At 38.9% G+C, this 17,946-nt stretch overlaps 1 protein-coding gene across 2 annotated transcripts; it reads left to right on the top strand.

The window, feature by feature from the left end:
- The first annotated feature begins 947 nt into the window (after positions 1–947).
- On the top strand, positions 948–17,222 carry LOC129151440 (hyaluronidase PH-20-like). 2 transcript variants are annotated; one of them, XM_054726373.1, is made up of 5 exons: positions 948–1,029; positions 8,401–8,912; positions 9,426–9,559; positions 10,172–10,261; positions 16,774–17,222. In XM_054726373.1, exons 2-5 carry the CDS (start codon positions 8,606–8,608, stop codon positions 17,143–17,145), a joined length of 903 nt encoding a protein of 300 aa, XP_054582348.1. In that variant the 5' UTR covers positions 948–1,029; positions 8,401–8,605; the 3' UTR covers positions 17,146–17,222. The 2 variants fall into 2 exon arrangements, with proteins under 2 accessions (XP_054582348.1, XP_054582347.1); XM_054726372.1 differs by having other exon boundaries at positions 8,401–9,559.
- The last annotated feature ends 724 nt before the right edge of the window (positions 17,223–17,946 follow it).

Raw genomic sequence — 17,946 nt, 5'->3', positions numbered from 1 at the left:
TTGTACTTCTTAAGAAAGTTATTAACAAGTGTGTTCTTCCATTAACCACTTGTTAAAGTTGGAAGGTGTCCAGAAGGCAGATGAGGTCAGGCGGATTCAAGGTGGTGGGGTGAGGGGTGGGCTATAAGAGGTCAATTGGAAAAAAGGGGGACACATGTAATACTTTCAACAATAAAGACTTGAAAAAAAGAAGGTGTCAGGGAGGAAGAAATTTTACACTAACTTTTTAGGTTCTTCTGAATGATCTAAGAATTAAATTGACACGAGACAGGTTAACAGGAGAAAAATAACCAAATCTAACTACACAGGTACATATGGAGGTGCCATAAGAACATGGGGCCCATTGGCAAATCAGGCAGATGAGGCTTATAGCTATCTTGAGCTAAAGAGGAGAGCATAGTGGTTTAGGACTTCAAAGTGGAGGAAGGCACTTGACATGGAGATAGAGGAGCACATGTTTGGGGACACAGTTCAACTGGGCCACACAGAGACAACGGCCCCCAGAGGACACTCAGATCTCTAGACCCTGCAGGGTGTCCCTCACCACAGCTGGCCCGGATTCTTTGTAGTCCTCAGTGTTAGCTCTGTTCTAGAATGCGCCCTTTATCTAAATTCTTTTAGGCAATTAAAGGGGAAGTAACAAGAAATATTTTCCAAGTTTTCTGTTTCTTCAAAACACTCAACCTAAATTAATCCTCATGCCAAAGAGACACATTTTGGGGGGGTACATCTTGCTCCCCTACAGTTCCACCATCTCATCAAACCAGTTAGTCCTGACAATTGGTCAGTGTAGTTCTTTTCTTTTCAGGAGGTGGTGACATAGGTGGGGTTCCAAAGTCAGGCCTTTATTATATAAGCAACCAACCAGGCATTTCTATGGAAACAAAAGATAGACAAAGTTCAGTGGCTGGAGCAAAGTAAACCAGTTTCTGGGTCTTGGTGGTAGCCAGTAAAGCAGTTTCCTTGATGTTAGAGTTGAAGCAACCTTTGCAGCTTGGAATGTCTCCTATGATATCATTCGGTGTTCAGGTAAACTTTCTGAATGGCTTACACAACAACAGGCATGAAGGTAGTCTAAGCATGAGCTACTGTGGGGATTGATCTCTCAAGATTCTATCTCGTTGTTCAGCTTCAGTGTGTAAGGCTTCAGAAAAAGGGCAGCTTTAGTTCTCAGTGATTCCAAGTCAAAAGTAGGAGAGAAATTGGAAACATCAGTTGGATAGTTGTAGCCAGATATTTGAGGACTATAGAAGAATTCAAGGTCCAATCCAGTTTTCAGGCAGGAAAACAAAACCTCAAAGACGATGAACAGAACTTGATCTTAATCCAAAAGGGAGTAACATATTTTCTATAGAAACATATTTTTGTTTCTGTCTACTATCACCCTAATTTTTAAATCAAATATAGCCACATTAGGAGTAATATAGCCCAGCGGATGTTGCTCAGTGGTTGAGCATCGACCTTTGAACCAGGAGATCACAGCTCGATTCTTGGTCAGGACACATCCCCAGTGTGGGGGGTGCAGGAGACGGCCAATTAATGATTCCCTTTCATCATTGATGTTTCTGTCTCTTCCTCTCTGAAATCAATAAAAAATTATATATACTAATTTATTTGTAAAAAGTCCAATTTCAAAAACCTTGCCCTGATTATATCACTGCAGCAAGAAGAGCAATTGGTCAGATAGGCTCTTTTAAATCATTTTTGTACAAACTTTTCATAAGGAATCTCCAGATTGGACTTTTAATAGCCTCTAGACGTTGAGAAGCCAAGCCAGATATTTGCCATCACACTTTACCTGTAAGACCTTAGATTACAGGGTTAACTCATCTACCCTCAAGCTCCACCAAATATCCTGAGGTTCTTATAACCTTCCTTACTGATCGGATAATGCTGCTGGGAACCCTGTAAGCCATGTACCAGGCTGATATTTTCCAAGGGCCCTTTATTAGCATCCATAAAGTCAGTCTTTGTTCGTTAAAGTTGTCTGGTCACATATGAGTCTATGCATGTGTCTCTCAAACATGATATTCCAATCAAAGGCCGATAATATAGACAGTGTTTCTAAACTTTGGAAAGTTTGTAAATGTGCATATAGTATTTTTATTTTCTTGATCAAAATTTAGCAAGCTATTGCCATGCTAACCCATTAATCATTTGGAGTAAATACACACAAATGGTGAATGAAAAAGTTAATAAAAGATGTCATCATTCTTTTTAAACTATCTAAACCAAAACCAGGCAGGTGGTTTAGAGGTACAAGCCCTGCAATGGGGTCTAGTTAAATGCATACATTTGAAGATATTTAGAGTAAGCTTTAATTCCTTTTTTTCAAATGAATTTGATTTTAGTAGCAAAGTAGGATGGTTAGTTACATAAGCAAAAAGGTCCACCACTTTATACTGTACTAGACAATAAAATATCCAGTCGCCCCTCTCAGAAAATGTGCATGTTTGTTTCATACTTTTATCTCTGTAATGAGAGTGACATGTCCACTTCAAATGTAATGAGCAAGAGCACCAGAATTAGGGAGCTTAAAATTAAAAAAACAACTAGCCCTAGCCGGTTTGGCTCAGTGGATAGAGTATTGGACTTTGGACTGAAGGGTCCTGGATTCGATTCCGGTCAAGGGCACGTACCTCGGTTGCAGGCATGATCTCTGTCCTGGTCAGGGCGTGTGTGAGAGGCAACCAATTGATGTGTGTTTATCACATTGATGTTTCTCTCTATGTCCCTTTATTCTCTAAAAATCAATAGAAAAATATCCTCGGGTGAGGATTAATAAAACCAAAAAGCAACAACTAAAGTGAAGTGCTTAGTTTGGGCAACTTGCTACAACATTAATAAGCCAGATTCCAGGCCTCTTGGGCTTCATCTAGAACACTAAACTGATTAGTCTAGTAGTTTAGTCACTTCCAAACATTACTTCAAGGAGTCCTCAGACAGATAAGAGTTCTATTCTGGTTGCTGAAGAGATGAAAGAGATTTAATAACTTGCCCAAGACCAATTAATTAGAAAAGGGATGGTTTTAGGATTAAAAATACAACAACACCCAAACACATGTGTCAGAATCCAGAGCTTTTGTATATCAAGGAGGATTGATCCACAGTAAAAAATACATGTTGCATTGAGAGTACATACATATATAAATATATAACTGACAGAAAAGATTCATAAAATAATACTCTCCCTTACTACATGCGATGGCATTCTAGTGCTTCCTACCCTATCCTATTTTACTTCACTCTATTACAGTCTATGTTACTTTTTTTTTTAAATGCTCACTACAATCAATCAATTTTATGGCTACACCACTCTCTTGGATAATTGTGTTTACAATTACCCTCCACGTGCGTCTAGGACTACTTTCGTGAAGTTGTCCAAAACGCTCTTTGTAATTAGAGATGTAATTGGCCACAGAGGCTGTCCGTGCGGAGGGCTAACTGAGGTCTCCTGTGGAAGGGTAGACTTAGGGGTCCTGTTTCCTTTAACGAGAAGCACCTGATCTCCCTCCATGCCCCCTGATCTCTGGTAAAGGGGCAATTCAATTGTAAATGCAACTTTTACTGCATGACTACAATTTGAAGTTAATTTTTCTTCTTCCTAGCTTCCCTTCTTCATTGACCACGTTCTTTAAAGGAGACTTAGATTACTGCTATTACACCCAAACTTCTCTGTATTGTCTAAGGATATCATATCCATGCTAAATATTTCCTTGGTGTTCTTGGACTAGGATTTCACAATCCCTAAATTTTTCTAGAGAGACTTTTAATCCAATTATGTATTGGCTTTTCTGGGTACTATAAGTTAAAAACAATGCTCTCCACACTGATGACAGCTGCCTGTCTTACAGTTTGGAGTAAATGCAAATGAACCGTAATAAGCAAGATTTAATAATGTAGGTGGTCCAGGGGAAGTAACACTGCGCTTCAGATTTATGGAGCTTCCTAGCCAGCATTGCCCACATCAGCCCAGCAGCCCTGGGAGTTAACTTGATTCAGGTATTACCAATGTATTTTTAGAGTTAAGTGATACCTGATGATTATATAATTTTAATCTGTCAGCTGTCACATAATAGAGCTGAAAGCAGAAATAAAGTCTCAATCCTTTTCTGGATCTGAGCTCCTAACCCTTCAGCCAGGAGTAAGAGCCATGAGGTGGAAGGTTCTGTTAATAAAGAAAAAGGTTAAAAATCAATGCAAAAAGAGGGGGCGGAAAAAGACACTGTAAAGGGAGATACCAATGAATATTTCTAGGACTGCTATGGGGCACTAGTATTCTAAGCTTAGACTGTATGACACCATTAGCTAAAGAAATGGCAGCAGTTGGGGGCAGTTCTGAGAAAATAAGATTAGATTAGATTATGTTATCTTTATAGTCCCTGATAATTTGTAACCTCTAAAATACATCTTACTGGTGTGGCTCAGTGGTTGAGCATTGACCTATGAACCAGGAGGTCATGGTTTGATTCCCGGTCAGAGCACATGCCCAGGTTGCAGGCTTGATCCCCACTGTGGGGCATGCAGGAGGCAGCTGATCAATGATTCTCTCTCGTCATTGATGTTTCTATCTCTCTCCCTCTCCCTTCCTCTCTGAAATCAATTAAAAATTTAAAAAAATACATCTTACTTTCCATATAACAATGTAAGGTCAAAAGTAACTATTGTTACTTAAAGTTGATAGTTGTCATCTCTTTAATTTTTTATCTTCTTAATGTGTAGCGTAAGAAAATTGGATTTTTCTAATAGATGAACTTGTGCTTTGAGAGAATGACTGAAACTGTGTAAAAGAAAAAAATTATTTGATGAAAAGATTAATGATGAATAGATAGATTGACTCATTCACCAATTCAATTAAGTACTTAGGTACTAGTCACATTCCTGGAAATTGGGGACACAAGGTGACCTTAGAGTCTAACAAAGGAGACAGACATGTCAAATTTGAAAGCAAACTGGCACACCTGTCAGTATGGCTACCATCAACAGATGATTAACAAATGACAAGTGCTGGGTGAGAATGTGGAGAAAGGGAATCATAGTACACTGCTGGTGGGAATGCAGACTGGTGCAGCCACTATGGAGAACAGTTTGGAGTTTCCTCAAAAAATTAAACATGGAACTGCCATTTCGCTCAGTGATCTCACTTGTAGGAATATAGCCTAAGAAACATGAAATACCAAGCAGAAAGAATTTCTGCACCCCTATGTTTATAGCAGCACAATATACAATAGCTAAGATCTGGAAACAGCCCAATTGCCTATCCGTAGATGAGTGGATAAAACAGCTGTGGTAAATTTATACCATGGAATACTATGCAGCAGCAAAAAGAAGAATCTCTTACCCTTTGAGACAGCATGGAGAGACCCGGAAAGTATCATGCTAAGTGAAATAAGTCAGTCAGGGAAAGACAAGTATCACGTGATCTCACTCATATATGGAATCTAATTAACAAAATAAACTGATGAACAGAGTGGATCCAGAGACATGGAAGCATGGAACAGAGTGTGGAATCTCAGAGGGAAGGCGAGGGAGGTTGGTGGGTGGGATGCAATCAACCAAAGACCTTGTATGTATACACTGAAAGGCCAGATTATAGATTACTATGATCTCTGAATGCATAATAATCTGGCCACTCAGTGTGTGTGTGTGTGTGTGTGTGTGTGTGTGTGTGTGTGTGTGTGTATGAGGCCCATGCTATATACATGTGCTATATATATATTAGAGGCCCGGTGCATGAATTCGTGCATGAGTGGGGTCCAGCCAGCCTGGCAGGGAGGAGGGGACATGGGCGGTTGGCTGGCCTGCCTGCTGGTCGAACTCCAAGTCGAGGGGACAATTTTCATATTAACCTTTTATTATATAGGATATACACTGAGTGGCCAGATTATTATGCATTCAGAGATAATAATCTGGCCACTCAGTGTATATGCACAACCCATGGTTGGTCAGATGGTGAGGGCCTGGGGCAGGGGGCAGGGGGCAGGGGGCAGGGGTGAGCTGGAGAGGTTGATGGGCAAAAGGGGACATATATAATACTTTCAACAATAAAGATTTTAACAAAATGATTCCATAAAAAAATAAAAAGAAAAAAAAGAAAGCAAACTGGGAGTGGTGTTAAGTAATAAGTACAATTTTTGTGAGAGCCTTTGTACATTTAAAGTAGCCTTGGTGGCAATCAGAGATTAACACCTCAACAGTCTGATCTGTTTGGCAAGGCTGCCCTGTAGAAGCAGTCTCTGAGAGATGTCTCTCTGGGCTCAGAAGAGAGGCTAAGAAATGTCCAGGGCAAAGAGGGTTACACCAGAGCTGCAAGGTAGGATCCACCGAATGAGATACTTACGCCCATAAGAACCTGTAACCACATAGCCTTTTCTCTTCAAAGAAATAGGACTTTCATGTGAATAATAAACAATTTGGGTTGTATTTTCCTTTAGTTGCTGGCTAAAGATTGACCTAGACTGAGTCGCCACACATTCCTCAGAAGTGGAGGAAGAGATGAATATGCTGGGGAAATATTTGGTTGCTTGAGATTTCAGCCAGAGTTTTGCTTTCACAAAATGTGCATTCTCAAGCTAGACCACAGATCAAGGCTTTTTAGAAAGATAACTAACAAATCACTTAAAGCTGACGAGATTTTTGAACCAGTTCTCTATCCTAAAGAAAAAAAAAAATCAGTCTGCATCCTAGGTGGTCATTTAAAAGCCAGGTATCTCTACAGGATCTCTACAGAGCAAAAAATACCTGTTGCATTCTCTTGTGAAGCTGAGCTCATATATATGTTTTCTTTAATGACATTTATCTTCAGCATTATTAAATTTCCTTAGTTATGTTGGTGCCATTTGGGTCCCTATCACCTTTGGACAAAAGTAATTTATGAACAGATAGGTGTTTTCTGTTTGTGCTAGACTACAGTGGTCATTTGGATCCTTGATATAATCCCATATGTAGAAGAAGTAACTATGATGTTGATAATTCAAACAAAAGTCATCTTGACTGGTCAATGGAAGAGAAACATTGGTTATTGCTAATAGGACAGGTGCAAATCCATTGATCTTATGATATTTCACTGATAGACATCTTAATACAAAAGGATTCTGTGACTTTGCTATTTTTATTTTCAAAAAACTTTTTACTCACACTTTTTTAAAAGTATATATATATAAAATTTGTCTCTAATATATAAAAGAAAGTGAGGCCAAAACTTGAAAGTTGATTTAATATCTTATATGAACTTTAATGATAGTTAATATACCTCTTGACACAGACGCATGCATATATTTATGCTGTATATACTTTATCAGGTATCCAAGTTCCATAAATATATACTAAAATAACAACATTTTTGATTGCTAAATTTGGGTAACTTAACACGTGCTATAAGAGGATTTCTTCTTCAGTGGAATTTTGTTGAAACCACATCATCAAAATGGTTTCTTGTTGAGACAAGAAAATTTCCTCACATTGAGTGGGAGGACATTAAAACAAAATTGACCATGTAGAATTCTGTAGGGGAGCTGATTTTGTGTCTGGGCTTGAGAATTAAACTGACCAAAGAGAGATTAACAGGAGAAAAGTGTAAAAACATTTATTTGGTGTTACTATTTTTACGTGGCATGGGAGACTTTTTAGAAAAGAAATGAAGTACCAAGCATAGGATAGGTCTGAGAGCTTGTATATCATTTAAAGAAAGAATGATAAATTGTGCAGGTGTAGCAAGACAAAGGGAAAAGGGGGGTTGAGCTAGGGGTGGTAGATTGTGAGAAAGTGATGAGGAATTATATGGGGGAAGATATAAAGTCCTAAAATGTTTTATTAACTTTAAACATGAGAGTAAATTACTTTGAGATACAATAAAGCTCTGTTCCAAATATCACTTCAGTAGGCGATTTTGACAGAGTCGGTAGTTTTAGGGAAACTTTAGACTTACTATTTCAGAAGTGAATTTTGCCTTTTCTTGTTCCTGCCCCCCCCCCCTTCAAAAAAATAAAATCTCACAGGTCTGAAAGATTATTTTCAATTTTTGTCAGGACACTATAAATTGGTCTTTAAAAAAATAAACAGGAATGAAAGGTTCAACTTGGAAATTATTTTTATTTAAGGGGCTTTGGTAAGGCATTTATCGGTATAGCATTCTGCACAACAGGGAAGGCAAGAGGAAAAATAGCTGCGTAACCTGTTGCAGCTGCACAGTAATGATTTGGGAAAAGGAGACAAATGTTTGCTATTATAGGGTTTGTATCATACATAAGAGGAGATGACTTCATTAATTCAAATACAGGAGTCTTCCATCTCCAAAGATTGAGTTAAACTCCCTATACTTAAAGTTAAGAACTTGGTAAAGCTTACAATCTCTGATACAGAAATAGAGTATAACAGATTCAATATTTCTTTCTTTTCCAGATTTAGATGAAGCAACTTGCAATATCTCCCTAAAACATGAAGCAGGAAGAATAATATTTAAAAGTAATATCGTTATACACCTTTACCCATCAAAGAAGCATCATTCCATGAGTCTGTCTCCTGTGCTTATAAATCTTGCATCAAACACTGGGTAAACCAAAGTGTGTAGGAAGAAATGTGACTTTTGTAGTCATTGCTCTTTGCCATGGGAGTGCTCAGCTTCAAGCAGATCTTCTTTAGGAGCTTTGTTGGGTCCAATGGAGCATCCCAGGTTGTGTTCATCTTCCTTCTGATTCCATGTTGCTTCACTAAGGACTACAGAGCAACCCCCTTTCTCCCAAATATTTCTTTCCTCTGGGCTTGGAATGCCCCAACTGAGCCTTGTCCTAAGAAGTTTAACGTGTCGATAGATTTGAGCCTCTTCTCTTTTATAGGAAACCCTTCAAAAGATGCCATAGGACAACCTGTTACAATATTTTATGTTGATAGACTTGGCTTATATCCTCATATAGGTAAGAATGGCAAAAAAGTGCACGGAGGAATCCCCCAGTTGGGTGACTTAAAAGCGCATCTCACTAAAGCTGCGCAAGACATTGCGTACTATATGCCCACAGACAAGCCGGGCTTGGCTATCATTGATTGGGAAGAATGGAGGCCTCTCTGGGCAAGAAACTGGAAACCTAAAGATGTTTACAGGGATGAGTCTGTTCGGCTGGTTCAGCAACAAAATAAAAACCTTACTCTCGCACAGGCCACCAATGTAGCCAAAGTAAATTTTGAAAAAGCAGGAAGGGAGTTCATGATAGGCACCTTGAGATTGGGAATACACCTTCGACCAAAACACTTATGGGGTTATTATCTTTTTCCTGATTGTTACAATCATCATTATACTAAACCCAATTACAATGGGACTTGCTTTGACTTAGAAAAGAGAAGAAATAATGAGCTCAACTGGATGTGGAATGAAAGCACTGCTCTTTACCCATCCGTTTATTTGAATACCATCCTATCATCTTCTCCACTAGCTGCACCCTTTGTCCGTAACCGTGTTAAGGAAGCCATTCGGGTTTCTGTAGTGCCCAATGAAAAACGTCCACTTCCGATTTATATATATACGCGCCCAGTTTTTACTGATGATTCTTCAAAATACCTTAATCAGGTGAGCAAATCAAGGTATGAGGACTATGAAATAGAGCCCACAAATAGTGTGTGATAGAATTTTACATCATTAATTTTTTTTTTAATGAGAATTTGAGCTAACCTGACAATCATATGCCAGGAGCAAGATGTCAAATGCTCTGGAGAATAAACGTTTTGCAGCCTAACATCATTTTTGAAGGGAATGAAACTTAGCTTTTAATATCCTTTAGAAATATGCACATTTATAGTTATGCTTTATCACATGCATGTAAAATAAGAATACATTTCATTTTAATGCAATCATCTTAGCAACCATGGAAGATTAGGTAGTATAGGCCATATTTTCACTCAGTTTCTTTTTTTTCTTTCATGGGCCTGCTCTACTGTCAATAGAAGTAACTAAAAATAATAGAATACCTGTATTTTTTTTCATAGTAGGATAGTGGTAGTGTGAAAGATGGAGCTATATAGTGGGGAAAACAAAAGAAAAATTGTATTTCATAATAGATGAAAGTTATGTAAAATTTAAATTACTGCTGTTAGGTCATCATTCTTAGCTTTGGTGTTATTGTCCTATGTATAACATTTTTATTTTATTCCTATCTGCTAACTTTTCTGTCTCATTTGCCAGGAGGACCTTATACATACACTTGGTGAAACTATTTCTCTAGGTGCCTCTGGACTTATAATATGGGGGAGCCTCAATTTAAGCCAAAGTGTGGTAAGTTGAATTGATAAGACATAGATGAGAACATTTTTAATTTTAATGTTTTTGAGGATCGTTGAGGTATTAAATAATAAAATAAACACTATACTTGGCACACAGCAGGAGGTGCTTAATTAATACTGGCTGCATCATACTATCATTTGTGCGGTTATTTTAGGGGCAGAAAATATTGTACTTGTTTTACAGTGAAAAAACAGAAATTCAGTTAGACTAGTTGAAATTCTCCAGGACTACAATCTCAGTTTTCAGACAGTGTTTGGTTGATTTTTTTTTTTTCTTTTCTATTACACCATGCTATATCTCTTTTCAAAAGAATGAATGCATTCATTTAACTACTGTTCATTAAGCACTGCTTTATCCACTTAGTCATTTAGTGATTTGGTGACAGTTTTATTGCAAGGGTCAGCAAGCAATGTCCATAGGCCAAATCTGGCCTACTGCTTGCTTCTTTCTGTACAGCTCATGAGCTAAGAGTGATTTTCCCATTTTTAAAATGGATTAAAAAAATAGTTTTTCATAATACACGAAAATCATGTGCAGTTTAAATGTCAGTGTCTATCAGTAAAATTTCATTGGAACATAGTCAAGCTCATTTGTTTAGGTACCTGTGGCTGCTTTTATAGTACACAGGAATAGCTGAGACCGTCTCATTTAAAACCCCAAAATATTTACTGTCTGTCCTTTACAGAAAAAGTTCCCAACCCTTAGCTTATTGATTAAGTGCCAGGTAGTTGTTTAGATGCTAGAACTACAGCAGTGAACAAAGTCCTTTCACCATGAACCTATATTCTCATAAGTGGCAATATAAACTTATATACATAACTAGAGGTCCGATGCATGAAATTTGTGCATAGGTAGGGTCCCTAGGCCTGGCAGGTGAACAGGGCTAATCTGTGGAGCAACAGGCAGGGCAATCAGGGGGCCCCTGCTGGCACCCATCTTGGCTGGCCTGGGGCCTGAGGGCTAAGGGCAGTTCCTGCGTTGAGCGTTTGCCCCCTCGTGGTCATTGCACATCATAGTGACTGGTCATTCTGCCATTCAGTCGATTGCATATTAGGCTTTTATTATATAGGACTAGAAGCCCGGTGCACAAAAATTCATGCACTGGGAGGGGGATCCCTCAGCCCAGCCTGTGCCCTCTCACAGTCTGGGAGCCCTCAGGGGATGTCCTACTGATGGTGGGGAGCAGACTTAAGCCGCAGCCTGGCCTCCCTCTTCAGGAGGCGACTGAACGATCAGGGGTAGGCGATGTCCCCAAAACACCTCTGCTGCTGCCAGTGCCAGCAGCTGCAGCTGCCAGTGCCAGCAGCTGCAGCTGCCTTAGCCTTGGCCCTCACAGCCACCATGGCTTGCCTGAGCCTTGGCCTGGCCCTCATTGCCTGATCCTCGGGCCCTTGCAGTAGCAACACCATCCACCATCTGCCATTGGTGGCTTGCCTGAGCCTTGGGCCAACCCTGGGCTGCGGCAGCCACCATTCGCGGCTTGCCTGAGCCTCAGGCAGCTGCTCTGGCTTTGTCTGGAAGGACGGCCGGATGGTCGTCTGGAAGACATCTGGTCTAATTAGCATACTACCCTTTTATTAGTATAGATATGTCAGGTAACTGATGTATAACTGCAATGAAGAGCAATGAAGCAGTATAGGCAAGATAGTGATGGAATCGTATTATTTAAGTTGTGGTAGTCATAGAACAGGCCTCTCTGAAGTCCTATTGGATTAGAGACCTGATGGAAATAAGGAACCAAGTCTCTGGATACCTGGGGATGGTAAGTGCAGTAGCTTTGAGGCCAGAATATACTTTTCAATAAAAAGCAAGGAAGTCAATGTGATTGGAGTGCAGTGAGCAAGGAAGAGAGTGTTAAAGGGTGTGGTCAGTGAGATAGCAGAGGATCAGAGATGGGACTTTATAGGCCGTGATAGGCTTTTACTCAGAGGTGGAAAGCCACTAGAAGGTTGAGCAGAAGAGTTGCAATTTTTGATGAACATTTCAGAAGAATGACAGTTGAGTTGAGAGTAGGTTTTAGAGGGGCAAGAGTAGGAGCAGGGAAAGAAGGCTATTGATGGCTTGGACCATAGCTGTTTGGGTTTGAATATAATTCAACAGTAGAACTGAGGGGACTGGCTGAGGGGTTGGGTGAATTGCATAGATGAGAGTAGTGGTTAAAATGACTCCAAGGTTTTTGGCTTGAAGAAATTGTCTCTGAGATGGGAAAGACTTAAGGAGTAGCGTGGTGAGGGCTGGGCAAAGAGTAAATTGAGATGGGGGTTCTTGGGAGTTATTCTTTGAAAATATTAGTAAATTATTCAAAGCTTCCCTAACTGGAAGGAAAAGGAACCTTTCTTTATTTCCCTCAGGTTATATTTATTTAGTGGTGTCTATTTTAAGTAAAACTTGTTTTATGAGAGGAAAAAAATGTCTGTTTTGGTCTGTAGAATATGAATTTTATTCATTTTTCTCCTAATGCATTTTATTTAGTTCAAAAAGCCTTTAACTATCATGGCCTGATTGTTTTCTCTCTTCCTTTACTTTCATCCTTGCTTGATTCTCCATCTCAGGGCTTTATCTTCTACCGCTTTGATCCTCTTGTCTCAAAGCAAGAGTAAAGCTGTCACATGGACACTGCTGAATTGGAGCTGCACTTTTTCTCTGATGGATATGGAAATACTAGTGATGTAGGTGCCATGGAGAATATCTAATAAAGTTCATGGCACAGGGGTCTTATCCTATGACCCACAGAGAAGAGACTGTACTCTAAGACCAGAAGAGACCTTTTGATCTCTTGTCCTTAAGGAGACCAGTCATATTTTTACTTCGTTTATAAAAGTACTTAACAGAAGTCATCTCTGTGAAATACTTTCAAGATAATCTGAGCCCTTTTGCCTATTTGGCAGACTTCTATGGTTTAATCCCCAATAAAGAGAAATAATATAAAATATAAATTCAGAGAAAGGTATACATGTTCTTTTTGCAAAATCTTTCATATGTCAGAGAATTATTTAAATATTATAATTCACCTAAGTATATTCCGAGTTTTCATTAGTAGTTTTCCCAGACCTATAAACTTACTTTTCAAGGGTCCTTGATGGGTTATGATGGACCATTTATAAATTTTCTGTACTATCAGTTTTTTTGTTTGTTTGTTTTTATAACCTGAGAACTCCCTGTTATTCTGATAAGGAGTGAATCAGGCATTCCCTAATTAGTAGAATGATGTGACATTCTATTTAATTGTCACGCTTTTCTTAACTTGCACTTTTATTTTAGATTCACAATATTTTATCAAGGAACTCAGACTGTCTTCAGTATTATTCATGTGGGGACAGTCCTTTAACTTCAATGTCACTATTTTCCATTTAATGACATTGCCTTGTAATTGCCCCCTATGGACTCTGTTCTATATATTTTTGCCAATTTTCCCAATTTATGATAATTCTGAATGCTAGTTCTATTATTACTCCCTCTCTTTTTCTATGTTATTTATAATCAATAGTCATGGGTTATTTGTCACGTTTCCCGAGATTCACTGACAACTTGAGAAACTGGTAATTGCAAATTCAGTTTCAATTTACTTAAAACAATTGTTATCAAATGTCAGCGAACCATTCCTTTCCATTCCATTTTATTAGATCCATTGGTGTGATAGAGCCAGCTTCTATTGGTCCCAGCTCATGAGACCTGATTATTCAATATTCATAAATTTTGTGAACTGGTTGTTCAACAGAGCAATTATTAAAAATTGAATTATAAAAATGTAGAGTAAAATAAATTGTGTCAAAAATAAAGTAATCAATACCCACAATGTGTCAATTACTTACTTCATTTATTGGGGTTGTTCACATCTATTGTCTCTGTAAGTAGAAATATTATGCAATGATGTGTTACTGCACACCATGCTACCATACTGTATAATGGCTTTGCATTCAGTGATGTCAGGTTGGTAGTCTAAAACTTGCAATGGTAGGAGTATTTACACCATAGGTAATAAAAAGTGCTATAAACCAGGACTTACTAGTATTTTTCTTAAAGTCAGTTTTAGATATTTTCAAAGACTACACCTTGAGTAGGCTAATGATTCTCAAATCATTTTCATTCTTTCATTCCACTTTTTGCCTAGTTCTTGTCTCTGTGGACAACTGCAATGTCATCTGAACTTGGTATACATTCTCATATATTCTTGGCACTGGGAATAGAGTGTGGAAGAATGTTGACAAAGTCCCTGCATTCATGGAACTTACATTAAAGTTGGAGGGATAGAAACAATAGGCACACAAGAAAAATATTTGGTGTGATATGAACTATGCAGAATTAAAATAGATGTACGAAGGTAGAAAGGGTGTCTGAGAAGGGCATTGTCTAATTAAATCCATGAGCTGAAGGACAAGATAGAGTGAACCATGTTAGAAACTAGAAGAAAGAGTATTCCAAGCAGAGGGAACAGTAAGTGCAGTTTGAAACAAAACTGCCATCTTGTGAAACAACTAGGATGTCTAAGGTAGAGTGGGTGAGGGAAGGCTGTAAAAGAAGAAGGAAGGGATTCGGTATGTGAATTTATATCTCAATAAAGCTGTTATTAAAGTGCAAAAAAAAAGAAAAAGGATTATATGACATGAGTCTATATACAAGTGGAGAGAAGTTAAACTTTAAACACCATGCAAAACTATTGGAGAATTAGGAAGAAGTTTTCTTGCTCTGGCCGGTGTGGTTGGTTGGAGCATCGTCCCAGGCACCAAAAGATGGCGGGTTCGATTCAGGTCAGGCCACACACCAGGCTGCAGGTTGTTTGATCCCCTGTTGGGGTGTGTGTGGGAGCAGCTGATCGATGTTTCTCGAATCGATGTTTGTCTCTCTTCCTTTCTTTCTCTAAAAAATCAATTTACAAAAAGAGGAGGTTTTCTATTGCTGCAATACAAATTACAACAAGCAGTGGTTTAAACAATATCCTCTTGCTTGTAGTAATGAGATTTCTATTTTCTGGCTGGCTGTGGCTAAGGGTCATTTCCAGATCCTAGAGGTCACTATATTTCTCAGCTCTTGGCTCTCTCCTCTGTCTTCAAAGCCAGCAATGCTGGGTTGATTCTTTGATTTTTTTCTCCCCCTCCCTATTCCATCTAATGTTTTTTTAAGTACCAGCTGGAAAAGTTTGTACCTTTTGAAGGACTCCTGATAAAATTCAGGATCATCTCCCCATCCGAAGGTCCATACTCTCAATCATATGTGTAAAGTCTCTTTTGCCTTCTAAGTTAAATAGTCACAGGTTCCAGGGGGTAAGGGCAGTGCTCGGCAAACTGCGGCTCGCGAGCCACATGCGGCTCTTTGGCCCCTTGAGTGTGGCTCTTCCACAAAATACCACTGCCTGGGCAAGTCTATTTTGAAGAAGTGGAATTAGAAGAAGTTTAAGTTTAAAAAATTTGGCTCTCAAAAGAAATTTCAATCGTTGTACTGTTGATATTTGGCTCTGTTGACTAATGAGTTTGCTGACCACTGGGTTAGGGTATGGACATCCTTGAAAGGCCTTTATTCTGCCTACCATCGATGGTGTCACCCCAAGGAAGGTAACAAGAAACAGATTCAAGTGAAAGATTCCTTGACTTGCTTGCTGACCTACCCGAAGGACTAGCACAGCCAGCTCACTCGATACTGTTGTTCAAGAAAGAAAGTGACTAACTCCTATGTTTTTTAAAAGACAATGGCCCAGGTTTAGAATGCACTAATATCAAGAGGAATCATTTTAGTTCCTCATCACTCAATACTCTGCCAACTAAGTATATTTGGAAAAGAGTTGTTATAATTCATCCATAACCTGAACGATATATAACGTTTAATGTAAAGTATACTCAGTTGCCATGTGTAGTTGTTTTGAGCTAGCAATTTAGAAATCCCTCTTTCCAATGTTGTTTAAACTTAGCTGACAAGTTTTGATAAGTGGTACTTATTACATTGATTTATAATTTCTTGAAGGCTAACTAATAATATACTGGGCCCTGGGCTAAACACTTTTATATACCTCATACCTCTTTATCTTCACAACAACAACATGGGGTAGATGCTATAATTATTCTTATTTTACAGATGATAAAGCTAAAGCACAGCCAGGTTAATTCATTTGCCCAAGGTCACCCCGATAGGAAACTAAGATGTAGAAGGCTTGTGAGACTTACAAGTTCACTGGAGTCCAATCCAATCAGGGAAGATGGACCCCAGAGCACATTCTGCCCGCCCCCCTCACTAGTTTATAAATTATTAAAGAAGACCAAGGCTAAGGTATGTTAAGCCTCAATCAGTCATTTATTTCAGTGACATGAAATAACATGTGAAACTTATAAATGTTACCAAAAACCAGAATAAGTTTGTTTGTTAACGTGAAAAAGATAAAATATTTCTTAACGCTTGCTGGGTCTGTTTGTTTTTTCCCCCCATGTTTCCTTAGCAATTCCCTATTGCAGTGAATAAATGCACATATGAACTAAGTTGGATTTTGATATGCTGACCTTCTTATAATTTTACAGGCCACCTGCAAAAAACTACACAATTATATGTATACCACTCTGAATCCTTACATAATCAATATCACCCTAGCAGCCAAAATGTGTAGCCAGGTGTTTTGCCAGGAGAAAGGATTCTGCACAAGGAAAAACGTGGATTCCAGTGACTATCTCCATCTGAACCCAATGCATTTCACTATTGAAACTGATCCAAACGGAAAATTCAAAATAAAAGGGAAATCCTCGGTAGAAGACCTGAAACATTTTGCTGAAAATTTTCATTGTAGCTGCTATTCCAACACCGACTGTGAGAAGGAAGTTAATTTAACACACAAAATTACTATCGATGTATGTATGATGAAAGATATTTGTATAAAAACCGTTCTAAACTCGTAAAATGAAATATTCCTTTCAAGTGCAAGTTGAAATATATTATTATGAAACGTTCCAATATTTGCTACTTAATAAATACTCAAAATCGGCTGTTCAACATCACATAAAGGCATGTATTTAACACATGGTAATGAGTTCTGTGAAGGAAAAAGTATGAAACACTTTTAGAGCATTTAGCTGGAGGGTCAAGAAAGGTTCCGGTCAAAAAAATGATTAACAGAAAATATGTTGAGAGTAAATTGTACTTCTACAGTTCTTCTGATCGCTTTCCACCTTTTTCTTGTCAAAGTAAGTTCTTCATTAAGGACAGCTTTTGCCTTAGGGTTTTCTAGGGAAATAGAACTCTTGTGGGGGAGTGGAGGTGGGGGGGAGAAAGACTGGGACTGAGGTGGGTCTGCCCCAACATGGTCTGGAAATAGGTTTTTGCTCTGTCACCAGAAAGGAATTTCAGGGACACACACATAGGAGAAGTTTAAGCCATAAAGGCAAGACTTATTAGAACAAAAACAAAGGGAAGGCTTAGGAGAGAAGAGGCCAGATCCCAGCAATGGGAGTAAGCCTAGAAGGGGCTGCCTAGACTCAGGAAAGGAGGTTACAGAGGCAAAAGGAGAGTCCTTAAAGCTTAAAGCCCACTGCTCCCGTGGTTACAGGTCTTGTGGGGACCCTTAAAGTTTAGGAGAAAAGAAAGCAAATGTACAGCCTGAGAGAAGGGTGCGGGCGTGCTCCAAGGAGGGTGCGCAAGACACGGAGGCCCTTGAAGAGGCTGCAGCACTCCACAAAGTGCTCTCCCAGCCCTCAGCTGGT

The sequence above is a fragment of the Eptesicus fuscus genome, chromosome 14 (genome assembly GCF_027574615.1).
Source record: "Eptesicus fuscus isolate TK198812 chromosome 14, DD_ASM_mEF_20220401, whole genome shotgun sequence".
NCBI lineage: Eukaryota > Metazoa > Chordata > Mammalia > Chiroptera > Vespertilionidae > Eptesicus > Eptesicus fuscus.
The sequence above is the reverse complement of the archived record's forward strand: the minus strand, read 5'-3'. Positions and strand labels throughout refer to the sequence as shown.

What these genes read in the sequence shown, in the direction of transcription:
- LOC129151440 (XM_054726372.1), top strand. Translation starts at nt 8,606, where the DNA reads ATGGGAGTGCTCAGCTTCAAGCAGATCTTCTTTAGGAGCTTTGTTGGG. An exon ending in CTTCAAAATACCTTAATCAG is followed by an intron (nt 9,560 to 10,171) that starts GTGAGCAAATCA and finishes CTCATTTGCCAG; the next exon opens with GAGGACCTTATACATACACT. An exon ending in TCAATTTAAGCCAAAGTGTG is followed by an intron (nt 10,262 to 16,773) that starts GTAAGTTGAATT and finishes ATAATTTTACAG; the next exon opens with GCCACCTGCAAAAAACTACA.